The sequence below is a fragment of the Canis lupus genome, chromosome 16 (assembly GCF_048164855.1).
Source record: "Canis lupus baileyi chromosome 16, mCanLup2.hap1, whole genome shotgun sequence".
Classification (NCBI taxonomy): domain Eukaryota; kingdom Metazoa; phylum Chordata; class Mammalia; order Carnivora; family Canidae; genus Canis; species Canis lupus.
In genome coordinates, this window is record NC_132853.1 from 1,804,698 (window position 1) to 1,832,315 (window position 27,618).

General features: G+C 42.2%; 1 protein-coding gene across 20 annotated transcripts in view; it reads right to left on the minus strand.

The window, feature by feature from the left end:
• The window catches only part of DENND1A (DENN domain containing 1A), a 508,126-nt gene that overhangs the window by 153,792 nt on the left and 326,716 nt on the right, over nucleotides 1-27,618 (minus strand). For all 20 annotated transcript variants that reach the window (XM_072777866.1, XM_072777861.1, XM_072777848.1 and 17 more), the window contains one exon: nucleotides 5,242-5,367. In XM_072777866.1, coding sequence (XP_072633967.1) covers nucleotides 5,242-5,367 — 126 coding nt within the window. The remainder of the gene's footprint in view (nucleotides 1-5,241; nucleotides 5,368-27,618) is intronic.

The window sequence follows — 27,618 nt, forward strand, 5'->3', positions numbered from 1 at the left end:
AAAAGGACCCCAGCCCTAACTAGTTAATCCCTAACACACACTGCTACTCCCAGAGTTGCCTGGCAACTGCTAGGAGGCGTGTCAGGGAGCAAGAAAGGCCTAAATAAATGAGCTGGAGCCTGGGCTGCTGCTTGACATGGATAAAGGGGGTTTTTCCGAATGGGGCTGCCTGGCTGCTTGTGGTTGTGTCATTTATGTGGACAAGAACAAGTTGGTGTGGCTGATATCACTAAATATCTTGGGCTTTGCACCTCATATTCTCTGGGTGACTGCAAAATGGGTCACATGCCCTTGCGGTTTGCAGACACTTTGCTCTCTGCCAGGTAGCACCAACCTCCAGAGCCTAAAGACAAGGTGGGATGCGATGTGTTTGCGCTGAACCCACTGAACACAACCCCGGCTCACACACTTCCCCGTTCCCTAGTCCCCCTCGCCCAGCCTTCCACCTGCCATCCCAAAATGGACTGTCGCCTGGACTCGGTGACCCGGGCCCGGCACCGGAGGTGCGGAGAGCAGAGCCATTGACACGGAGCCCGAGGAAACCAGAACAAAGACGAGGCAAGAGGGTGTGGCGGGAGAGGGCTGAGTCGGCCTCTGGCTCTACGACTCGCCGGGAAGCCACCAGCAGTCTCAGCCTTTACCCCCCTCTGTCCTCGGACGGGAAGGGGCCAGCTGTAGGGGGCGGCTGCGGTCCCAGAAGCGGGGCGACTTGCAGGCGAGCAGGGCTCCGCCCGGCCTCGGCCTCGTGGGAGGCGCCGCCAAGTGAGCTCAGCGGTAACTGGACACCCTGGGGTCCCCCGGGGTCCCCATTCTGAGCCCCGAGAGACGAGAGACGCCGTTCACCTGGCCCTGAAGACGCGGCCGAGCGGGCACAGGCCTGTGTCCGCCCCGGTGGGGGCCGCCGGCCTCCTCCCTTCCGGGCCAGGGAAAGGACACGGAGCCTGAGAGTCCGCAGCCGGCGGCATTTTGAGATCGTTCCAGTGGGAAAGGGGGGAAAAAAAAAGGCCAAAGGGTTCAAAGCCTCCGGGAAGCCCCGGGGAGGGAGGCGGCACATGTCGGCCCGCGGGCGGGCAGGGGCGGGCAGGGGCGGGCAGGGGCGGGCAGGGGCGCCGAGCAGCAGGGAGCACCGTCCAGGGTGTCACGTTCCACGCTTTAAAAAATCCAAACTCTGTGACTTCACAGTGGCCCAAGCCCTGTGGCCGCAGCCACCAGCCCGGGGGGGAAGCTGGCACGTGCTGCGGGGCGGCGACCGCGTGGGGCGCGACAGAGCAGCCGAGGGGCTGCGCCCTCCACGCCGCGGGCTCCTCTGCCACCGGCCGCGGAATGTTCTCCGCACCCAAGGCTGCTGCTGGAGCCCGGCCCTGAAGTCGGCCCCACAGGCTCCCTCCTCCAGGCTGCCCCGCTGCCGCCCCGGCCTCCGGCCTCGCCCTACGTATCAAAGGCTCCAGTGCGCTCGGATCCTTCGACTGAGTGAACCCACACGAGGGATTCCACCTGAGGAAATAACTCGGACCGTGCGTGAAGATTTCTACAAAGACGTTCATCACAGTGTGATTTAAAACGGTGAAAGGTTACTGACAACCAAAAGACCCACAGTTAGAATAGGGTGGTGGGCCTCGGCACTGACTGCAAATTGTGGGAACTTGATAAAAATCTCAGACACCTGCCTCTTTTCAGGGCCCCACAGGTGACTCTGATCCACGCCAGGGCTAAGAACCCCTGGGGTCACCTGATGGGACACGTGCTGCCGCTATAAATGATGTCGAAGGAGAGGTTTTATATAATGTGAAAAAATGCTTACAACATACTAAAAGGCAAAACCAAATAACTAGGAACTGGATTTCTTTGCCAGGAACACCTCAACTGTCTTTAAGTAAAAAACCAAAGAACAAAACCAAAACGAATCCTAAAACCCTAGAGCCTAGGTAGAAACATGTTAACATGTTGTGTTGACCCCAGGTGATAGGATTATGGGTGTTTTCCCATTCCTAGTCCTCTGTTACTTTAAACATTTTTTTTCTTTTTCTTTCTTTCTTGCTATTTTTTTTTAAACCAAGAGCAGGTGCTATTTTTATAACCAGAGAAACAACTAAAAGGCAAGTGGCCCTGGGGAGGACATCCTAACCTCTCAGCTCCGTGCTGCCACCCAAAACAGGCTCACCCCAGGTAGCATCCCCCATGTCTCCCCCATGTGGCCAGTGCCCACCCACCCTCATTCCTTCTTGGGCTCATATGTGCTTTGCAGTCAATTATTTTAATTAACTCCCCTAACAGTCGTGCATGGGAAGTGTTGTTAGCCCATCTTTCCGATAAGGAGAATTGCCTAGAATAAAATCTGTGGTTTAAAAACCAACAAGATAACACGGTGATGATGCTTGGCCAGAAAATTTCAGGCCCTCTGGCTTCCCTCCTGGCCTCCCACAAAAAACCTATTTGGGAGCAGATGAATGGACTGTAAGCACGACAAATCTGTCATATTTCATTGATTCTAAGACGCCGATGTCTTCACACTGTAACATCTCTGAAATCTGGATGTGCCCCACAACTGATGGCACCCAAAGACAGTACCCTCTCCTGTTTCGTAATGGTACCTGGAGTAATGGTACATCTTATGATTGACTGGCAGGCAGCTTAGACTCAGTGAAATGTACCATGTTCACAACCAAACCCATCATCCTATCTTCAGAAGCTACTTTTAATGACTACATAATATTCTAGCGCGTGGATATATTTTAATTTATTTAACCAGTGGCCTATTATGAACACTTAAGTCTGTTCCCTGTTTTTACCATGATAAATACTGCTACTGGGAACACCTTGGCATCAAGTTTTCACTTTTTCTACTTACGGGCATTATCACTTTCTCCCAGGTCCAAATCTTGGGAGACATTTTGATCCCTCTTGCCCCTTGTCTCCCATATTTTCAATCTTTGCAGACTCTGCTTGTCATTTCTTCTTCCTAGTATGTCTTCCTGGTATCACCACCAGAGGGCTCTCTGACAGCCCCCTGGTCTCTGCTTCCAACGCCCCTTTCAATCCAAAACTGTGTTACTGGTCAAACATGACTTCAGTCTAATCATATTTCTGTTCAAAAACTAACATTCCCTACAGGGTGAAGTTCACACTTCCAGCCCAGCATCCTGGGCTCTGTCAGATTTTGCTCCAACATCTCCTGCAGCCTGCTCTCCCTACCCGAAGCCAGGACTCCAGACAAAGTGGCCATGAGGGGTACTGCCTCCAGGCCCTTGCTCACTCAGTTACCCCCATGCCCAGAGAGAGGGATGCTCTACCTTTCTTTTTCCAAGCCTAAGCCATCAGATTCAGGTCAAGTTTCACCTTCCCTATGAAACTTTTCATGGCTCATTTGATCCTTATAACCATCTGGAGATGTAGAATAATAAGTATTCTCATCCTCATTTCACAGGTGAAGAAACTGAAGTTTAAAGAGATTAAGTGGCTTGTTCAAGGTCGTTACAGCTTAGGAGTACGGAGCCGAGCTTTGAGATCCAGGGCTTCTGTCCTTAAACCCAATGCCTTTTAGAAACAAGTGCAAGTACAACCATAAACTTCTTCTGAGGAGCAGCTTGTGCCCAGGTCATATACCCAGCAATTCCCACCAAGATTCAACAGTCTCTGGATTCTAGACACATACATGACAATAACGAGAACATTTTAAGAGTGGAGATACCTCACGTCTGTCAGTTCTCAGCAACACCAGAAGGGCTGGGCCAGTTATCCTAATTTCCTCTTAGAGATGGAAAGACAAGAGTATCTTTCTTGAATTATACTGCTCTCAAATTAGCACCGAACCTGACTGGTTTGGCTGGGCCCAAGGTCAGGACAGAGAATCAGAGCTGCCACATTTGGAGACAAGCAGGATATGGGAAACTTGCTTCAACTGAGGGCTTTGGAGGACCTCAGGGAAGTAGTTCTAAGGAAGCAAGAAGAGGGTGCAGCCTTCTTGTTATGTGACCATGACCTTGCCTGAAGCTGAGACAGCTTAGAAAGTCAGGCCAAAGTGCTGGACAGGAGACAAGGAACAAGGTGGCATGAGGCTGCTGCTTCCTGAGCCCCTCACTTGGCAGAGAGTATGCTCCGGCTGAAGAGAAAAGAAGGTGTTCACTATTACTCTGGGTCTCAGACACATGACACAGTCATAGTGGTTAAAAAAAAAAAAAATTCTTAACAATGTATAATTCACTGTCAAAGTCTACACATGAAATGCACTGCCTGACATATAATTCACCTTTCGTCATTTAATACAATAAAATGCTATGGGTTAAAACAAAGAAACAAAGAGCCCTGGCCTTTAGGTAGTGCAACCTATCCTGGGTCCTTATACCTACCCAGACCAGGCTGGATGTAGCTGCCATCACCCACCAGCTCAGGATGAAGGAAAGCGAGCTTTGTGTTCCTAAGACGAAAGGGCTGTCAGGAGGGTTGCCCTCCAGTGTTCCTCCCTATACACAGTGACCCAGGTCTCCAAGCCAATTTCTCCAACCTCTGTGGCCAAGAGGCTAGGAGTAGGTTGAGCAGAGGGCTATCAGACAAAAGCTTCTCACCTGAGCCAACAGACTTCTCACGGAAGCTGGGAGAGTTGGTACTTTCTTTGATTTTAGGGTGGACCCAGTATCTTTGGATCTTCACAATAACTTCCCGCCTCATGGGACAGCCAGGGGAATGGATGAGGCTACTGAATCTCAGTAAAGGTGAAGGGCCATGGAGGTGGATAACATTATTCCCTGGTTCACGGTGCACTACATAGCCAATTGACCAAGAGCTCTTTGGGAGCCTCTAAGAAGTGAAACCCCAAGCTGAGCTGCTTTCTTAAGTGTGGAGTAGAGGCCCCTCTATAGGAACAGATAGTTGAGGCACAGATGGAAAGCACTGGCTTTGAGACTGTTCAGCTCCTCCACTGGTCAACAAGTCATGTCCAAGCCTCAGTTTCTCCATTTGTCAAGTAGAAAGGATCCTCAGTAAGAGCAGGTGTGTGAGAGGTCTGGGCACTGTCTTAACATTCACAGGAGCAGTGAGTGCTTCACACATAGCAGCATGGATCCCTCATGCTAAGAGGAAGGGCAACGGGAAGGCACCCCCCACCCTGGTCCCTCATGACATGGGCGCATGACCCCTTTTGGGTGAACTCAACAACCAGATGGAGAGCTGGTTTCCTGTGACCCCAGAGGTAAGTTTCTCAGCCATGACCAAACGCAGATTTGTAAATGCCAAGAAGCTACTCACCGGCTCAATTTTCAGAGCGTCTCGGTAGCTGCCAAAGAAAGCAGCCTGCGCCTTGAGGAAGGCCCTGGCCACACCATCGCCAGTTGTTGTGGAGACTTTCTTTAGCCGGTTCTTCAGGGAAGAGATCTGGCAACAGAGAGAAAGGACACAGGTTCAGGGCAGGGTGGGAGGATGGCTGGCTAAGCCCAATCCATACAGAACTCTAGAAATTCCCTGGGAGGATTCTAGTTCCAGCTCCTAGAGAAGAAAATTGTACTCAGTATTAGGGCAGGTTTCTGAAACTGAAGAGAACATTGCTTCTCTTAGAGTGTATCAAGTAAGAACAAAAACAAAGCTACTTTCCTTTAGTTTCAATGTGCCAGGTACGTGTGTTCACATACATTTTCTAATTTAATTATTTCCACATTCTTGCAAGGACGGGATCAGTGTTCCTGTCTTATGAGAGTGAAATAGTCTCAGAGAGGTTGGATTATATGCCTAGAAACAAACCCAAGTGGTGGCCAACTGGAATATGAACTGAAAGTCTTATATGTTTTTAAAGATTTTATTTATTTATTTGAGAGTGAGAGAGAGACAGAGGAAGAGCAAGGAGATAGTGCACACAAGTGGGTGGAGGGGCAGAAGCAGACACCCAGCTGAGCAGGAAGCTCACATGTAGGGCTCGACCCCAGGACCCTGGGATCATGACCGGAGTTGAAGGCAGATGCTTAACAGACTGAGCCACCCAGGCGCCCCTAAACTAAAAGCTTTATAATCTGAGCCCAAAAGACACAAATTGTTTTACTTCCAATTCTACTCTCTTTGAATTGCTTACAAATAATAGAAATGAATGGCTTATTTATAACATATATACCTCACACCCGATACTCAAGATATACAATTATTAAATATCTGTGACATATATTTATTGTATTATAAATTATATACACATTAAAAATATATAAAGTAAATATACACATAATATATATTATCATACACTTCATACTCTAGAGGAATAGTGGCAGCTAATAGATATATATACTCAAGAGACTTAGAAAAATAGGCAAGAAAAGCCATGGCACTAGGACAAGAAGCCAGAAATATTTAGTGTATAAATGTAAGCTAGAAGGTCTTACATGGTGGCTAGAGCTGGCTTGTAAATTTGACTTATGAGCCTTCTAGTGGTCAAAGCAAAAAGAGAAACCCAAGTTGTGAGATTCTTCAGGTCCATGTAGTACAAACCAACCACCTGCACAAATGAAAACAAGTTTTCCTGAACATGAGAACTGAGAGAGATTTTTTCCTATGAATCCTCAATGTGGGAAATCCTCATGTGTCACATGATGGCTCTTGCCCTCAATGTTGGAGACAACACCAAGCCTCCTGGTCTGCTTCTAACATGCTTTTCATTCATCTCAAGACGCTGCACTGCACAACTTCCAGGCACACCATTCACCCTGTGTTTGTTCCATGTGAAAAATACCCCTGGAACTTGGCAACGGGGTAGCTTTGAGTCAATGGTGATACAACAGTGAGCAAAAGAAGACACAGGTCCTGTCCACAGGAAGTTTACATTCCAGTGAGGGATACACCAATCCACGGATGATGTCGCCACCCTGACGAGCCCCAGAGCTCGCTGAGGAGATCAAAGAAGGATTCCTGGAGGGCATCGGCCTTGAAGGGAAATCTGGAGGAGGAGCTGACGTCAAACTTGGCCAAGAGGGAACAGTGCTCTGAGTACACAGAAAAAAGCCTGTGGTGAGGAGTCTGGAGAATAGAAAGGACTGTGGCTCCAGTGGAGAAAATGAGGGAGAACATGGCTTGAACCAGGCTAGAGGAAAACGCAGGAGTCAGAAGTGCCAGGAGGACCCTAAGGAGTTTTTTCCCTTCGTTTTGAGGGAAATGTAAACCTACTGACTGTTTTTAAACATGCAGGTGACATATCAAGAACACATTTCAGGAATCTATTATGGGCAATATAAGATTATCTGACAGGAGCACCCGGGTGGCTTAGTGGTTGAGCATCTGCCTTTGGTTCAGGGCGTGATCCTGGAGTGCTGGGATTGAGTCCCACATCGAGCTCCCTGCGTGGAGCCTGCTTCTCCTTCTGCCTATGTCTATGCCTCTCTGTGTTTCTCATGAATAAGTGAATAGAATCTTTAAAAAAAAAAAAAAAAAAGATTATCTGATGGCCTGACATTATTTAAGGATAAACTAGAAAAATGAGATTCAGGTGGATCATGAGTCACCTAGTGTTCCTCAGATCCCTAAAAGTACCTGGGAGCCTAAAAATATTAAGGATCACTGGTTTGAGATAGATCATATAGACTTTAGGAAATGTTCCAATGGGGGCACCTGGGTGGCTCAGTCTGTTGAGTGTCTGACTCTTGGTTTGAGCTCAGGTCATGATCTCATGAGCCATGAGAGTGAGTCCCACATCAGGCTCTGCACGCAGCAGGAAGTCTGCTTACAGAATCTCTCCCTCTGCCCCTCCCCCTGCTCCCAGGTGTGCTCTATCTCTCTCAAATAAATATATCTTAAAAAAGGAAAGTGCTCCATGGATGTTATTTCTTATTAACAAGCTTCTGATAAGGGATTTTTATTTTTTTAAGATTTTATTTATTTCTTAGAGAGAGAGAGAGAGAGAGAGAGAGCACGAGCAAGGAGGAGGGGCAGAGGGAGAGGAAGAAGTAGACTCCCCTGTGAGCGAGGAGCCCAACACAGGGCTCCATCCCAGAATCCCAAGATCAGGACCTGAGCCAAAAGCAGCTACTTAACTGACTTGTCCACCCAGGCACCTTAAGGATTTTATTTATTTATTTATTTATTTATTTATTTATTTATTTATTTATTTATTTATTTTATTTAGACACAAAGAGAGAAAGAGAGAAAGACAGAGACAGAGGCAGAGGGAGAAGCAAGCTCCCTACAGGAAGCTTGATGCGGGACTCAATCCCAGGACCCCAGGATCATGCCTTGAGCCTAAGGCAGACACCCAACTGCTGAGCCACCCAGGTGTTCCACCCTCGCGGATTTTTTAGTAGCTTATTAAGATATTTTACATACCATAAAATTCACTCATTTGAAGTATATAGTTTAGTGGTTTTTAGTATGATGACAGACTAATGATAGTTTGTAGACTATCACTATATTTAATCCCTAAATATTTTAATCACCCCCAAAGGAAACCCATCTTATTGTCAGTTACTTCTCATTCCCCACCAATCTTCCTCCCCTCCTCCTGAACCCTTCCATCTTCTGTCTCTAGCGATTTACCTATTTGGACATTTCCTATAAATGGAATCATACAGTGAGAGGTCTTTTGTGACTGGCTTCTTTCGCTCAGTGTAATGCTCATTATAAACAAGGTGACTCCATGTTGTGGTACTTATCAGTACACTTCATTCCTTTTCATAGCTGAACAATATTCCACTGTATAGGGTTAGACCACAGTGTATTTACCCTCCATATTTATCTAGTTGATGGGCATCTGGGTTGTTTCCACATTTTGGGTGTTATGAATAATGCTGCTTTGAACATTCATGTAGAAACTTTCATGTGGGGGACAACAGAGACTCCGAGGCCAGAAACTGAGTGGTGAAAATCCTCTGTTGCCAGAGCTTATAAAGATAAGCTTAAAGGATACATGAAGTCATGGAGCACAGTGCCTGGCACCCAGTAAGTCACCACTAAGTGTTTACTGAGTAGCAGGGGAAAAAGTCCTGTGCTGTGGCTAATGGGGTGTGCTGTATGCTTGAGCAGGGAATTGAGTGATGGCAGGGCTAGGGCTGATGTCCTTCTCTGGGTAAGTCAGAAGTGATGGGAATAGGCAAAGAGGGGGTGGCTACCGTGTCTGTGCTCAGAGGTGGGCCAAGAAAAAACATTTTCCTTTGGAAGCAGTTTTGAGGATGTCCCAGCACCTGGGTGTCAAGAGCCCACTGTTTGTGACTTCCCTCTCCTGGGACACATCAGGCCCAGTGCCACAGGGGGAGAGCCCATGAAGAGCAAGGCAGGCCACTCAGCACCCAGGCAGACTCTGCCCTGGGCTTTCAACTGGAAATAGCAATGTGAAAAAAAACCAAACAAACCATGCTTTATTAAAATATTAAAAATATTGCCCACTTCCCACCCTCCCCATAATAGAAATCTTGCCTCTCCCAGGGACTAGGGTGACATTTCCATCCTTTGAAATGGTGCAAGCCACTGTCACTCTTCTAGTTCCTCAAAGGCCTTGGGCCACCTGTGCTGCAGATTATTCCTCACTTAACCTTCCCTGGCCTTTCCCTTTCATTCGGGAGGTGTTTAATTACCTTGGATTCACAACGCTGCACTTCAGGTGAGCCTCTCCTAATGGCCTCATTATCATTTTACACAAAGAAGTCGTTGCTGATTGTAACTGAGCAAATATGAATGTGTGCCTTCCTGCCTGCTCCAGCTGGTCTGAAACCAGCCAAGGGGTCCTGGGCTCTTGATGTCCCTGCGACCACTTAGGCCAAGACTTCTGAAGACCTCTCCTCACCCTGCAACACGGAGAAGCTTTTGTCAGTGCTTCAAACTTTGAAACTTCAAGTATATGTACATCTGATAACTGGTGATAGCATTTTGTCCTTTAAATAAAAGTGAGGGATGAAAATCAGAGGCTTAAAATAACCCACAGTCATACATCTAAAACTCAACTTGCCAAGGAGTACTTGTGGGGGGTTCTGGTCAAATCATTAACACTGGGGTTCATTAGGTATAATCTGGGGGCAATGGAAATGCTGATGAGGATGGCTTCCTCTTTTAATGAGGTATCAGGAGGAAGGCAGAAAACAAAGGCAAGAGGATACTACATTGAACGTACCAGCCTCTCTTGAACACTACCACCCCCCTCCACTGTGTCCCCCTTGGTCACTGCAGGGTCACCCAGCTCATCTCCTAGGCCAGATTCAGATGTCAGACTCCATAATCCTCCTTCCCTACCCACCACCATTCTCCGCATCTTATCAGCACCACCCAAATATGTTCCAAATGCGCCCTCTCCTCTCAGCAGCTCCATCCCTCTTTTCTGGCCCAGATTGGTAGAGTAACTTCCCAGATGGGCTCTCGGTTTTCAGTGTCCCCTCAATGCCACCCACTGATAGTTGTCCTAGTAATCTCAGAAACATATGAATCTGGTCAATTCAATCCCTTCATCAAAATGCTTCAATGCTTCCCCCCCCCCCCCGCCTCCCCCCCACCCGCCATCACTACCTGCAGAAAAACATCCAATTTCTCAGAGCAATCAGTGATGTTCCACTCAACTGGTCTCACTTCTCTCAGCCCACTTCACATATTTTGGACGGATAGTGAATTACTATTTAGAAGCATACACTACTCTCCAGCTCGTACACATGCTGACACCTCACACAGCATTGTCTCTTGTTCCTTCCTGTTCTATTGTAAAGATCTATTCACCCTTCAAGAGACCATCTAAGTGCCCATCAATGGGGGCCAAATAAGTAAACTATACCACATCTTCACAATGAAATATTACATAGCTGCCAAAAAGTTATCTCACAGTACTTGAACTGACATGAAAAGATGTCCACAAAATATTGCCAAGTGGGAGGAAAAATGCAAGTTACAGCGGTATACAGCATGAATCATTTAAAAATTTATATATATAAATACATATATATATGTATGTATGTATGTTTATATACGCAGTAAAAATCTAAAATGTCATGTATCAAACTTTAACCATGCAGGGATGCTTTCACTATTTTATGCACTTTTGATAGTTTTGACTATCCTTCACTAAAAAGCATATGTTCCTTTTATAATAAAGAATTAAATGAGGTCTTATTCCTTGATAGTCAAATTAAAGATTACTTTGGGTTAAGGGAAAGAGGGAATTCAGATGTCCCCTCCTCTGCCAAGCCTTCCCTGACCCCTAAGGCAGGGCTAATGACACTCTATTGGGGCCCCTTGGATTGCTTAGGTGAATCTTTGGTGAGCTGCTACAGCTACCACATCTCCCGCTAGACTGAGTTCCCAGAAGGGCCAGAAGGGCTTTGGCTGGTGTAACCATTTAGCACTTGGGGCTAAATGAAAGAACAGAAGAGTGAGTGTTTTGATATTCTGAGAGAGGCATTTCCAGTGGCTGAGCTTCTCTGCTTGGGAGGAAAGTCTAGAATCCCATTCTTCAGTAATTGATAATTAGAATCTAGTCTCTGCTGGGAAGGCCTGGATGGGGTGGGGTGGGTGGGGCTGATTCTCATCCATTCTGCTTCTGCAGGAAGCCACCACTTAGATGCAACCAAAATTGCAAGGAACACAAACCTCTTGGTGAAAGTGGACAACCAGCCCAGTCTTAACACTGCAAACGTCGTAACATGTATAATGACAAAAAGCCATATTCCTCACTCCATGTTCCTGCTTTACCTGCTTCCTGAATGCTCTACCCCGCAGATCTCTTGACTTCACCTGCTTCTGTCCCCAGGTGCTCCTCAGAGACTGAATCACCTGAATCTAGGATTGGAAACCTGGCCCTCCTGCCTTAACCTTTTTGAGCTTCCGTTTCCTTTGCTGTAAAATGAAGTGTCTGCAACATAACGTTCGCTGTTAGGGTTAAACACAACACATGTAAGATGGATGCCAGTGGAGGCAGTGGACTGTCTTGATTCTTTGATGTTCATGTTTCCTCTTTTTCCTAGACTACTGCAGCCATCTTTTCACTGGTGGCTCTTCTATTTTTATCCTGGTCTAATCCACCTTCTGCACGAACTTGTCTTTCTAAAACAAGAGGCTGCATTCTACCACTCTAGTCCACTAAAATGTTCAGTGGCTCCATAGTGCTGACACGAAAAGTCCAAATTTCTTAGCACGTATCCGAGGCCTTCTACAGGCTCAGCTCAAGCTCCATCTCCAACATTGTCTTCTACTGAGTTTCGGAGGCCTCCAAACCATCCCTAAAAGCCTGGAATGTTCTTTACCCTATTCTTGAACAAAATCCTTCTATTAAAAAAAAAAAAAAAAAAAAGCCTCTTTCTGTGGTGCCCTCTGTCAGAACAGATAGCTCTTTCTCAGGGCACATTAGCTTGTTCCTTCCATTGATACCTCATCTTTGCAGGCCCCATGCTGCAAATGTGCTGGCAACAGTCACAGAGGACCAGGACCCAGTGCAGGAGAGCTTATAGTCAGGGTCCCCTAGACCAGCCACAAGGTAGCCTGTAACTACTTCAAAAGGAGCTCTCAAATGGTATATATCACCATCTTAGACTTACTTTATCTTTTGTAATAACCAGTATTTACATATCTTTCCCCCTCAACTAGAATGAAGATAAACTATGTGTTCAATAAAGACAGGGTTCTTTATTACTTAGCTGCAACTTGTGGTGGGTAGGGGTGAAGGTGGAGATAAAGATGGTCCACTATTCACCTATCCATCTCTGACAGGAAAAGATGTCCACAAAATACTGTCAGATGGGGGAAAAATGCAAGTTGCTGAGCAATATATACACTGCATGAATCATTTAAAAATCATATATATTTACATATGCACTAAAAATCTAAAATGCCATATATCAAGCATGAACCCTGTAGAGATACTTTCACTTTCTGCAGCCTCCCCACTGCTTGGATGATAACGACTACATTCCTAGCTTGGCCTGCAAGGCTCAGAGTGATTGACCTCGACTTCTTTCAGATTTGAGGCTCTGCATCCCCTCCATGGTGTCATACTGGCCTTTTTTGCACCCCAAGACCTTTGGTAGGCCTACTCCTCTGGAGCACTTCCAGCATCATCACCCCTTTGTCCACAATCCAGTGCTGTCCAATAGGCTTTTCTGCCGATTATTTATCTCCCATGTTGTCCGCTGTGACAGTTGCAAGTGAGCACTGGAAACGTACCAAGTGTGACTGAGGAACTGAATTTTTTATTTTATTCCATTTTAATCAATTAAAATTTAAATAGTTACATGTGAATAGGGGCTACCATACTAGACAACGACTACTTACTCTTCAGGTCCTGGCTCAAATATAATCACTTCCTGGGTCCTACCCCTCAGAAAAGACCAAGGTTCCCTGTTATATTTTCTCCTTGTACCTTTCCTTCAGAGACGTACAGTAATGTGTAACGGTGCATGTTGCAACAATTCTCTAAATGTCTTTCTATTAGACTGTATGTCCTAGGAAGGCAGGAGCCATGACCCTCCTCAGTGCTGGCGAAACATATCAAGGAGACAGTTCTTTTAAAAGTCTGACTCAAGTTAGCCTGTGAGGGTGCCCCACTTCTTGCATTAATGGTTCAGTGTCAGAAATGAAGTTATAAGATTTTTTGTTTTGACCAGACACCCAGCACAGCTGGGAGGAGGCAAAAGAATCACACTTTCTTTCCCCCTTTAAAAGCGGCCTATAAGGACCAAGGCAAATTGATTCTTCCTTTCTGGAATAAACTAGGTATCAAGGCTTTGTTATAAGATATCCTGGGCAATGTCTGGGTCTAGAAAGGGAAGAAGCAACTATTGCCTTGTTTTCCCATTTTTAGGGACACGTACACATTGGTGCCCTCTGCTACCTTCACACTGGCAATGCAAAATGGCAGTGTATCTATCAATGCCTTAGTTCTTGCCTCAAATTTGAAGCAAAAAAATCTTCATTTGTAAAGGCAATCCACCCCGCTGTCTTTCACAGTAATAGTTTCTGGGAAAACCAGGAATTCACTAGGAGAAAGGAAGATGAATTAGTATTTATCAAGCCCCCTACTTGTACCAAATGCCATGGCAGGTGTTTTCATATCCAGCATTGTATTAATATTTCAGAACTCGGCATGGTTATCACTGCTATATGGAGGAGAAAAGTGAGCCTCAGCCCCATGTCACATAGCAAGAACAGCAAAGGGCAGAGGCCAAAGTCAAGCCCAAGTCTATCTTACTCCAAAGTCTGTGCTATTTCACAGATTCTCATTGCTGCCAGGATTTCTTAAAACCAGCAAATTAGATTTATCCTTGATACTGGTTTATTTCTTCCCAAACTTAATATATCTCCATTATTGCTTCCTTTCATTCCTTGCTTTTCTGTTTCTTTCTCGAGAACATGGCTGTACCTTGACCTCAGTTGGCTTTAATTGCTTCTTCTGCATCCCATTTTCCCCTCAAAGATCCCATTCTCCATGGGGGAGTGGGGACTGTGCTAGTTATGTGGAGTTCTGAGCTGGCTGTGACCCCAGGGGCCCAGGTTTCTGCTCTCTCTGTCTCTCCTGACATCTCACTGTTCGAGCATTAAGTCAGAAAGTTAGAGGCAAGCCTTACAATCTAAGCAGCTTTTGTTAGACAAAAGGATCAATTTTCATTATGTGAATGGCTACTTCACTATATGCTATAATGGCTTTGTTGAGCATGTTGGACAAACTATCAAGTCCTTACGATGACATTCTTGGGGTAAAAAAGTACAATTTTTAAAATAAAAAGGCCCATTTCCACTATCTGCCAAACAAAGCTCAGGAGGAGTCTTGCATACACTAGAGCACTCCAGCCCCTCCCCACAGATTGAATCCAAGTCCCTCGGCATTTTAAAAGCTGAAACACAGCAGCAACAACTTTTGTGTTTTTCTACCTATTCATAATACTCCTTTTTTCTCCAAATGCTTTTTTTTCCCCCCAGAGGAAGTGAAATTGTCTTTGTTTTCCCTATAAAACAATTTAGCTTTAAAACACCAAACACACACACATACACACACACACACACACACACACACACACACACACACACACACACAATTAAAGCAGTTGAAAATCCTGCCAAAGCTAAAGGAAGCTACAAGCAAGATCTGAGCTCAGAATAAATGTATATTTATGTTATTAGGTGGTCATTCAATAAAAGGATTATTTCTAACCAAATATGTGCACACATGTATGCCTATATATATATATGTGTGTGTGTATATATATATATATATATATATATGTATATATATATATATATATATATATATATATCTGGGGAGTATTTTCAAAGAAGGGTTTTCTCCCCCATACTTCTGGCAGTTTAGGTTTAAAGGTCAGATTTAAACTATCACCATGTTTCACAATGCAATCTGTGCAGTGCCGCGTAATGAAATGGTTCAGTAAAGGTGCTTGTGGAAATTCTTTTAATTAGGTCTAAGGCTTTTCAGTTGTCAACATGAATAAACCAAGAACCATTCTCTTGCAAACACAAGGCACAAAATACAAATGTAAGTTACCTTTGAAAAAACAGATATGCTCTTGCAAAAGGGAAGTTATATATATATTTTTTTTTTACAACATATCCCCTGCCAATTTTTTTTTTAATGCCAACATCTTTCAGCAACAAAACGGACTGCAAATCAAAAATAAAAGGGGTTGGTCTATTTCTAATGAATCAAGACACTAATACCTGGTTCTAATGAAAAGTATACGCAGAAAGACTAAAGTTAATGGTAACTAAAAATGTTTGTCAAGAGATTAATGATGTTCTTCATGGGCGAAAGTCACTTATCTATTTAACTATTTACCTACAATTAATTCTATAGATTGGCAGTATTTCAGTCAGACATGTGCGTAGCCCATTAATAGAATAATGATATCTATTAAGATATCCTGCAAATTGAATGATATCTATTAAAAATGCACCAAAATGCACTTCTGCCCTCAGCACCACTATCTGAGTTCTAAAAGATGAGCATATTATCAAGACTCCTGCTTTTCAAAGCACTGTTGACAAACTAAACTACTCAGATTTGGAATTTTTAGCCATCAGGCTCAAAGCTAAATCTAGGGACCAAAACTTGCAAAATGAAAACTGTAAGAACATGGTGGGTTGCTTGGGGAAGTCGGATTATATTCACACTAAGTTCTGATAGAAAAAGCGAAACTAAATGAATAACTCCAAATAGCACCAGCAGTTCAGATTTAGCTGGATACAAAGGTGTTGGTAATAGCCAACTGGCCCAAGACTTCACCTGGAATGGGGAAGCTTAAATGGAGCAATGGCAGCATGGAACATACATGTGTAATGAATCAGTGTATTGACTGGCCAGCAAATGAAGGTATGTCTAGCAAACCCTGAACATGAAGGTACAACCCCCAAATGCATGCTGATTTAGTCTGGGTTCAAATTCTGCCTCAGATGCAGGCTATTTGCTGGAGGCCTCTAGGCAAGTTACTTAATCTCTTCATCTATAAAACGAGGTAAAGTACCACCACTCTTGACGTTTGTTTCAGAATTGTTATGTAGATTAAATGTCAAAATTTTCAAAGCCTCTAGCACAGTGCCTGGCACATAGTAGGAGCCTAATAGATGGTGACTATTCTTCCACACAACTCAACTCCAAAGCCAAAACCACCCTAGCCATTATTGTAGCATAAAAAAGAATAATGGACTCACAATTAACATTTTCTAGGGCATCAATTACTGAAATGTCACTCACTATGCTAAGCCTGGTGGGTTTATTTAGTGACCTAAACTCGGTGTGTATTTGGGAGTTAATGAAGTGCGTGGTGTTTACAAAGATAAAAGCGGGATTTGTCTCAGCAACAATCCTGGGCTGAATGGATATAGATTTCCATGCTTAGGGATGTAGCCAGGCCGGATCCATGGTGGATCACATGGATACGTCCACACAGAGCGAGATATCTCCTAACGGGATCTGGGCATCTCCACCTCCTTGGGGGAGGAAAAAAAAAAAAACAGGAAGGGGGGGTGGTGGGAAGTGTGTATAATAGATGTGTTTCACAGTGTCCCTGCTGTGATGAACAACTTGATCCACTTACAGTTCCAAACACATGATGCATAAAAGAGCTGACAGAAATTCAATTCTTGCAAAGAAAAGCATCTGCTCTCTAGTGGGAACGGCCAAATATTAAGCAGTTTTAAGGCAGGGCAAAGACCTAGAGCAGCACACTTCATTATCTAGATATAGCAGGAGTAAAGAAATGCAGAAGATTACAAGCGGACGAACGAAAAGTAGCCGAGATTCCAAGCATTAATTACCCAGAGTAAAATGATTCAAGTTAAATCTTTGTTACGACAAATATTAAACCCAGCTGTGTTTATGTAGCAGTTGTGAAAAAGAAGAAAAAGAAATCCGTGTACAATATCTGTGAGCTCTGCCAGTTAATTGAATTCGCTGGCAGCACTTCCTCTACCATGAGCCAAACATCCTCAAAGATAAAATGTAGCTTTTAAACAGACCTGGGGAAACGGAATCAAGAAATTTCAACCAATAAAACACAACTCTTTACTGGTATAAAAGTAAAGTAAAATTCAGTAATGAAAGGAAGGAAGTCTCTTAAACATTTACTGCATTCCAAAGCTTGGAGTTGCGGTTTATTGCTGAGGTCTCTTCTGATGTCCCACAGTGCTCCTGCTTCAGCATCTTTAATGAAGTCCCATAAACTCCCATAAAGTACTTGATTGTTGACAAATCATACACACACAGTCGGGGCAAGGCCCACTGGATCACGATGCTCCTTCTCTCTCAGCATGAAATTTACAAGTCGTGACACTGTCATGGAGAGTGGCCAATCCAGAATAGAGACCTACGGACAATTACTTAAAGGTATAAGGGATGGATGGCTGGTGACAGAGAGACACCTGAAGACATACAAACCATGAAGCCCAGAGCCAAAACATTCCAGTGCTTCAGATGAGAGGAGGAAAGATGATTTTTTTTCCATCATAAACTCTTAATAGTCATATTAGAGAAAATTTGGAAAATATGAGAAAAAAATGCTAACACATAACTTTACTATCTTCATATACTACTGTTGGCAATTTGGAAGATGTTTTAACGATATTATACTTCTGTGTATCTGGCTATTTTTCATTGTTCTCACAGCGGATATAGCACTTAATATTCTGCTTTTTTCACTAAATCGTTATCTTTAGCATTTCCTGTGTTGCCCACAATCTTCATAACCATCATCCACCGAATCATCACTCCACTGAATAGCAATGGGATAGATTACCTTAATTATTCCCCCTGATTTTGGATCTTAAGAATGCTTCCAACTTCAGTTAACCTAACAACAATGCTATTTGGTTAGGTGGCTTTCTCCATTTAGAAGTATTTGCCAGAAAAAAAAAAAAATCTTTGAAGTCAAGTTACTAGGTCACAAAAGAATACATTTTAATGGCCCATTACATATATCTTCATATAAGAAAGTGAAAAGAGCACCATTCAGGCTATACAAAGCATGAAGTAAAAAAAAAAAAAAAAAAAAAGCAAAGAGTAAGTAGACAGTAGACATAGGCTTCCACATCTATGTGCATACACAAAAGCCTACAAATTCCAGGCCAAAGAATATTAAAAAGGGCTCTCATGGAGCCATGGGAAATCTTGTTCCCTAGTAATAAAGCGTGGTATGTCCACATCACTGGAAGTGTTTGAGGTCCCTTTTATCAAGCTTTTTAAAAGCCCTACAAACTATGTACTAGCTAAGCAGCTCACACTTAATACTCTTTTTTCTTTAAAAATAATTCATTTATCATTTTTATTACTTATTTTTTTGGGGGGGGGCAGAGGGAGTGGGGGAGAAAGAATCTTAAGCAGGCCTCTATGCCCAGTACAGAGCCTAATGCAGGGCTGGACCTTGTGACCCTGAGATCATGATCTGAGCTGAAATCAAGAGTAAGAGGCTTAATCACCTGAGCCACCCAGATGCCCCTACACTTAATACTCTTGAAGGAACAAGAGATGTTATTTAAAACTTAGGAAACAGGTAAAGAGTGCTTAGTTAAATGGCTGGGGAAGGAGGGGACATTATGTTTTTGTTCTCTGCAACCACATGACCTTGAGATAAACATGAAGTCTGTAAACAGGCATGGAGATCAGTAAGAGATGGACTATTGCAACATTTCCCCTCCAGAATCCACAGCTGGGGAACAAGACAATATCGTAAGTAAAAAATGGTACATCTGTAAGTCTCAGGGAACCCAACAAAATACAACGGCATTAACCTTGTCCATCTGTTTTTTTGTTTTTTTTTTTTAAAGGTAGAAAAAGATAACTGAATAAGATTAGGGAAGTTGAGACCAAACTGTCTAGGTACCTAGTATCACCCTACGTCCAAATTTACCTTTACCCATGTTCATAAATCACATGAAAATCAACACTGCTATTCTGAAAGTTACTCGATATTGGAGGCTCCTTTTAAAAATTCAATTCCAAGTCCTCTTCTTTTTAAGAACTAACTTAAGTCATACAAAACACAATTTGAGAAGTTCTGACAAATGTATGACACCCATGTAACCACCAGCACAATAAAGAAGCAATGCTTTCTTCACCCCAGAATGCTCCTTGGTGCCCTTGTCAGTCCCTGCCTTCTCCATCCCAGCCCAAGGCAACCACTGATCTGCTTTCATCCACTAAAGACCAGCTTTCTCTCTTCTAGAACTTTATATAAATAAAATCAGGGTGGCGCAGCGGTTTAGCACCTGCCTTTGGCCCAGGGCGTGATCTTGGAGTCCCGGGATCGAGTCCCACGTGGGGCTCCCTGCATGGAGCCTGCTTCTCCCTCTGCCTGTGTCTCTGCCTCTCTCTCTCTGTGTCTCTCATGAATAAATAAATAAATTAAAAAAAATCATATAGTATATTCTCTTATGTCTGGCTTCTCTCTCAGTGTAAGATATTTCAGATTAATCCATGCTGTTTATTCATTCACCAGTCAAAGGACACTTGGGTTGCTTCCAGTTTTTGGTGATCAGCAACATTTATATGTGTGTATTTTTGTGCATTTAAGTTTTAATTTTCTTGGGTGAATATTCAGGAGTGAAATACATTCTTAAATAGTAAACATATATTTAAGATAATTATTCATAAGAAATGCAGTTATTTTATTTTGGTCACACCACCGGGTATAGGGTGGTATACTCACTGTGGTATTAATCTTTTCCTTTAAGGAGCATGTTTTCATGTGTTCACTGGCCATTTGAATATCTTTTACTGTTAAGTGTCTCTTCAATCTTTTGCTTCTCTTTCATTGGGCTGTCTCATTATGGAGTTTAAGGGTTCTTTGTATACTCTGGATAAAAACCTTTTTTCATATATACATATGGAGAATATTTTCTCAGTCTATGGCTTGCTTCTTCATTTTTCCAATGGTATCTTTTGAAAAGGCTAAGCTTTTATTTTTATGAGGTTTAGTTGATCACTTTTTCTTTTCTGTGTGCCTTTTGTGCCTTACCCAAGAAATCTTTTTTATCTTTTTTTTTTCGTTTTTTAAGATTTTATTTATATATTCATGAGACAGAGAGGCAGAGACACAGGCAGAGGGAGAAGCAGGCTCCATGCAGGGAGCCTGATATGGGACTCGATCCCGGGACTCCAGGATCACACCCTGGGTTGAAGGCAGGCGCCAAACCACTGAGCCACCGGGGCTGCCCCTTACCCAAGAAATCTTTGCTGAGTCTAAATTCATGAAGATTTTCTCCTTTATTTTCCTTTACTCATTTTATAATTTTTGCTTCTATGTTTTGGTACATAATCCTTTTTGAGCTAAAAGGATTTGAGCTAAAAAACTTCATTTTTATATGAAGTAAAAATCAAGATTCTTATTTTTTAATTTTTTTTAAAGATTTTTAATTTATTTACTCATGAGAATACACAGAGAGGAGGGAGAGAGAGGCAGAAGGAGAAGCAGGCTCCTTGCAAGGAGCCCGATGTGGGACTTGATCCCAGGTCTCCAGGATCACACCCTGGGCCGAAGGCGGCACTAAACCACTGAGCCACCGGGCTGCCCAAGATTTTTATTTCCAAATGGATAACTAGTTGTTCCAGTAACATTTGTTGGGAAAAAACCTATCGAAGTAATTCTCTACTGAATTACTTTGGCATATTTGTTGGAGACCAATCGGCCATTTATGTGCGGGTCTAATTCTGAAATATTTATTCTGTTCTATTGAACTATATATCTACACTATCTACATTTAGTATAACTTCATAGTAAGTCTTGAAAGTAGGTAATGTAAGTCCTACAACTTTGTTCTTTTTCAACATTGTTTTGGCTATTCCAGATCTTTCGCATATTCACATACATTTCAGAATTAGCTTGTCAATTTTTTTTTTTCTTTTTAAGCCATCTGGAATTTGGGTTGGGAATATATTGAATCTATAGATCAATTCAGGGAAAATTAACATCTTTAAAATATTGAGTCTTCCAATCCAAAACATGGAATATCTTTCCATTTGTTTAAGTCTTTTAAATTTTTTCTCAGAAATACTTTATAGTTTTTGGTATACAAATCTTACATATATTTTGTTAAATTTATTCTTAAATATTTTGTGTTTTGTATGCTATTTTAAATGGCACTTAAAATTTTTCATTTTCAACTGCTTATCACTAGCATTTAGAAATATATTTGACTCATACACTGACCTTATCCTGCATGCTTGCTAAATTCATTTATGATATTCCTTAGGATTTTCCATATATATATGACTATGTCTGAATAAAAGCAATTTTACTTCCTCCTTTCTAATATTTAGGGTTTTTCTTTTCCTTGTTTAAGCGAACTGGTTAGAACCACCAGTACAATGCTGAATAGAAATGGGAAGAGCAGACATTCTTTTTTTGGTTCTCATTCTGAGAGGAATAGCATTCTATTCTTTCACCATTAAGTAAGATATTAGCTGTGGGTTTCTTCTTGATGCTCTAGATCACAATGAGTTACCTAGTTTGTGAAGAGCTCTTAATCACGATAGGTGGATTTTTCCTAAAATAGTTTTTTTGTATGTTTCAATACAATTTTTCTTTTTTAGTCTGTTGACATGGTAAACTAGACTGATGGATTTTCAAATATTTAGCCAATCTGTAGTCATTTTGTCATGCTGTATTAGTCTTTTTATACACTTGATTAATTTGTTAATATTTTATTTAAGATTTTTCATTTCTATATATGAGGTATATTGGCCAGTAGTTTTCTTGTAAATTTTTCATTTGGTTTTCATGTCAGAGTAATGCTAACCTCAGAAAGCTGGATGGGAGGTGTTTCTTTCCCTTTTCTTTTTTTCCCCGTTATTTTCTCAAAAAGTTAGTGTAAGATGGTATCTGTTCTCCCTTAAATGCAAGAAAGAATTAATGAAACTATCTGGAACTGGAATTTTCTCTGTGGGAAAGTTTTAATTATAAATTCAAATTTACTTAATAGTGCTATTTTTCCATTTTCTGTCTTATTGTGTAACTGTCTAATTTGTATATTTCAAATTTTGTTTATTTTACCTAATTTATCAAAACATTTTTTTAAAAGATTTTATTTATTTATTCATGAGAGACAGAGAGAGGCAGAGACACAGGCAAAGGGAGAAGCAGGCTCCATGCAGGGAGCCCAATGCGGAACTCGATTCCGGGACTCCAGGATCACGCCCTGGGCCAAAGGCAGAGGCTCAACCACTGAGCCACCCAGGCGTCCCTAATTTATCAAAATTATAGGCCTCAAGTTCTTCTTCTTCTTCTTCTTCTTTTTTTTTTTTTTTTTCCATGCCGCCGCCAAGCAGGAAGCAGCCCCGGACCCCCAGGCCTCAAGTTCTTTATAATTATTCCCTTATTTGCCTTTTCTCTTTCCTTTTTTTTTTTCTTTAAATATCCTTTTTATTTTGGAATATTTTTAGACTTTTAGAAAAGTTGCAAAGACACTACTGAGAGTGTGCCCATATACTCCACACTCAGGTTGTTTCACCTAAGAGATCTTCTATTACCACAGCACATTTGTCAAAACTAAGAGTCCAACACTAGTACATTATTAACTCAATTCCAAACTTTATTGTGATTCACCAATTTTTCCATCAATGTCCTTTTCCTATCCCAGTATCCAATCCAAAATTTCACTTTGCGTTCAGTTTGTCATTTCTCTTTAGTTTCCTCTGGTCTGTGACAGTGCCTCAGTCTTTCCTAGTTTTTTTTTTTATGACCCTGACAATTTTGAAAAGTACTCATCAGGTATGTTATACAATGTCCCTCAATTTGAGTGTAATTGAAGCTTTTGTAATGATTTGACTGGATTTTTGGAAAGAACACCAGAGAGATCATGTATCCTCATCGTATCAAGGTTACGTCATAGCCACACAACATCACTGGTGACGTTAAACTTGATCACTTGGTTGAAGTAGTCTTTGACATTTGTCCATGTGAGTCACACTTTTCCCCTTTAACATACTCTATTTCTTGGAATCCCAGCCACACTCAAGTGTGTGTGTGTGTGTTGCAGGGGGTGGGGTGAGGAGGATTAAGCTCCTTCTCTTAGAGAGGGAAGTATCTATAGATATTATTGGAATTCCTCTATGAGGAAGATTTGCCTCTCAGCCCCCATCCACTCTCTTGTGGTTGGTGTTTCACTGTGTATCTTTTTCATCCTTTACCTTTTCATCCATCTGACTCTTTAAAATGAAATTCTTGTGGGCAGCATATAATTGGGTCCTGATTATTTAAGTAATTTATTACTCTCCTGTAATTAGAGTATTTAGACAACATACGTTTGATGTAATAAATCCACATGGTTGGGTAAGTCTATCATCTTGCTAACTTTTCTATTCCTTCCATCTGTGTTTGGTCCCTTTAGCTTTCCCTCTACCCCCAAATGTTTTGGATCTTTAATATTGGCCTATTAGCTACATTTTTTTCCCCCTTAGTGGCTCCTCTATGACTCACATCTTTAATAGTCTACCTTCAAATAATATACCAGTTTACAGAGAATTTAAGAATCTTAAAACAGTATACTTCCTTTCTCCATCCCCACCCTGTCTTCTGTGCTGTTGCCATACATGTTCTACCCATGTTACAACACACAATACACTGGCATTATTTTTACTTTAAATACTCAGTTGCCTTTTATAGAAACTAAACCTGAGAAGAGAAGTCTCTTATATTTACCTACATATTAACTATTTCTGGCACTCTTCCCTCCTTTATTGTTCAAGTTTCTTATGGTTTAATTTTTCTTCTTTCCGAAGAAACAAGAAATGTAGTGTGTGCGGACAATGATTTTCTGCCCTCCCCTCCCCCCCCGCCCCCGGCCTTTTGGTCTGAACAGGTCCTAATTTTGTCTTCATTCTTAAAGGATATTTTCATCCTATTGAAGGATATAGATTTCTAGGTTGACAAAAATTTCCCTTCATTACTTTAAAAATGTCATTCCATTATCTCCTGGCTTAAGTAGCTTCTTCTAGAAGTCTTCAGTCATTACTTCTTTCTTTTATATGATGTGTCTTTTTTCTCCAGCTAATTTTAAGCCTTCCCATTTGTCACTGGTTTTACATAGTTATCATTCTGGGCTTTTGTGTGGTTTTGTCTGGATCCACTATGCTTGTGGTATCTTGAGTTTACGATTTTCACCACAAGTTAAAAAAAGAAAGCTATAATTTTAAAATATTTTTTTCTATCTTTCCCTACCTTCCTCTCCCTCCAGGACGATATGTATTTTAGTCCTCTTGATACTGTGCTGTAGGTCCTTGAGGATCCATTAACCTTTTCCTGTCTTTTCCTTTCCCTGCTTCATACTGGCTACTTTTTATAGCTATGTTTTCAAGTTCACTGATCTTTTATGTGGTGGTGTCTAATATCCTCTTAATCCTATCAGTGAAATTTTGATTCCAGGTTTTGTTATTGTTTTTTAATCTGAGCACCAGTTACTGGTATTGGATAAGAACTCATTGCACTGAACGTCAATGTTAGGTGTACTTTGTGTATTTAAACTTCAATAAAAACATATTGCTGCTCAGAATTTGAATGTTTCCTTGACTGTGTGAGCTCCATCCTACACATGGGCAGGTCAGTCTTCAGCACACTAGTCAAGAGGACCTAATTCAGATTTCCGGAGCTCTTTTGATGAGCAGCTTCCAGTCTGGTACTCTGACCCACAAATCTAAACCACCTCTCCCTCAGATCTCTGACCCTTCAACTCAGTAAGACTGCTGTGCTTTGTCGGGGATCCCCCTCCTGGCACCATGGTCAAGAAATGCCTCAAGGCAAAAAGCCAGGGGGATGGTAGGCCTTACCTCACATGCTTCCTTTCTCTCAGGAATCAAAGTCCTGAACTGCCTGTTGTCTAACATGTGAAAACTGTTGTTTTTATATTTGTCTAGAGTTCTAGTTGTTAATAGTGGGAGGATAAAGCCAGTTCCAATTATTCCATGGCTAGACACAGAACAAAGACCTCTTTTAATAAAATTTCCAGCATGGATGCCATGTTTTGCAAGATTTCATCTACCAAAATAACCCAATCCATATGTCCCTTCCACTCTTCCATCTATCTATTCAGTGGCTGCTACATCTCTGTGAAACAAAGATGAATAAAACTTAATTCCTGCCCTCACAGAACTCACAATTTAAAGGGAAAGGAAGAAATGTGTAATAAACTATATTCCTGGGTGATAAGTAAAATTACACAATCAATACAAGGAGCTCTGAAGACACAGAGATAGAGTTAAATTACTTGGAGAGGTAAGAGAAGGGCTTGTATTTATTTATTTACTATTTTTAAAGTAGGCTACACACCCAACGTGGGATATGAACTCATGATCCTGATATTAAGAGCTACATGCTCTACTGACTGAGCCCGCCAGATGGCCCAGGGAAGGTTTTTACAGCTTCACATTTAGAGTAAGTTTTAAAGAATGAGTAAGAGACTGATTGGTAGGATAGGATATTTGGGAAAAAAGAAACACTGCATGCAAAGTTTGAAGCTATAAAATAATATGTGAGGTTTGGAGAACTAGTAACAGTTCTACATGCCTATAATATAGGGTTTGGAGCTGGGAGGGTAATGAGCTAAAGCTATGGAAAACAATAGGAGGGTCAGAACATGAAGGCAGACACTGAATGCAATGCTCATCATCATTTACATCCATAAATCATTACAACTACCACCCATGATACTCACAGGATATATGTTTTACATATATTACACACACTACATTCAATTCCCACAACAACCTATGAGGAAACTAAGGCTCAGAGAGCTTAAGTAATTTTGACTGAGATCACAAGGCTAATAAGTGAAGAAGCCGGGATTTAAACACACATCTGTCTGATTTCAAAGTCAACAAAAGGAATTTGCCTCTAAGCTATAGGCACTGGGAAGTTTGGGGAGGATATTTTGTCTTTCAAAAAAAAAATTTTTTTTTTTTTTTAGTTCTTTAATTATGTTCGTTGATGGAGTGGTTTTAAGAGGGAAACATAGTTAGGTTTATTGTTGGAAAGGTCGCTCTGGTGCAAGAGGAGGAAGGGCTGGAGACGAAAGACCAAGTTGGGAGGCTGCTGCTAATAGTGCAGGAGAAAAATAAGAGCCTGGATTAGGTGGGTGTAAGGAAGATAGAATACACGATCTGACAAACAGTTTAAGAAGCAGAATCTATCAGATGCCATAAACAAGCAGCTCTAAGAAAGGGGAAATTGTGAGGTCAACTGTGGATATGATGATACCCTCAAGGTACCTGGCCCTGTGCTGAATGCAGGGGACACGAAGATGCACAGGACGTGACTTCTTCTCTCAAGTTCACACAGCCTTAGAGAATCAAATCTCTGCATTCCACCGAAACACAAATATCTTACAGACCACATTCCCTCTCCATTACTGTATCTTTGGAGTTTTTAATGGTTCTAGAGTCCCATGCTAGAATACCACTGAAGAACCGTCTCAACCCTGCCTCAAACCAATTTGCAAATGAACAGGTCCTTTTTATGCAGGCTGAGGTCTGTTAAGGAACTAACGTCCTCCAACTCTGGCTATAAATACTAACAATGACTTTATTAAGAACAAATGCAGGTACCATTTATTGAACACTAACAACGCGTGAGCACTGCCCCAAGCATTTGAGGAACATAATCATCTCATTTATTTGCTACAGCAATCCTCAACACAGGGCTCATACCCTTCCTTCCAAAATGGGGGACTGAGCTCAGAAAAAAATAACTTGCCCCTCATTCCTTTGGTTTACTGAGACCACTTTATTGATCATTTAAAAAGCATCTTGAGGGGGATGCCTGGGTGGCTCAGGCAGTTAAGCGGTTCAACTCTTGATTCAGCTCAGGTCAAGATCTCAGGGTTGTGAAACTGAGCTCCACATCAGGCTCTGTGCTGGACATGCAGCCTGCTTAAGATCCCCCCCCCTTTTCCCCCTCTCTCACCCCCTTGCATATGTATGCTCGCACCTGGGTGCATACTCTTTCCCTCTAAAAAAAAAAAAAATTAAAAAGCATCTTTGTGCCATCTTCAGGAAGCCTCTATTACCTGTCTCCTAAATTTTGTCATCCCCAGGCCCTTCTGTGCCTGATTCCTACTTTCCTTGTGGCCTCTATTATGCTATATCATGATATAGATGTAATTTACATATCCATTTCCCTCTACTTTGCTCTTTGAAGGAAAGGACTAGATCTGCTTCATCTTTGCTGCTTAATGCCCAGCGGTGGGTCAGAGCACTGC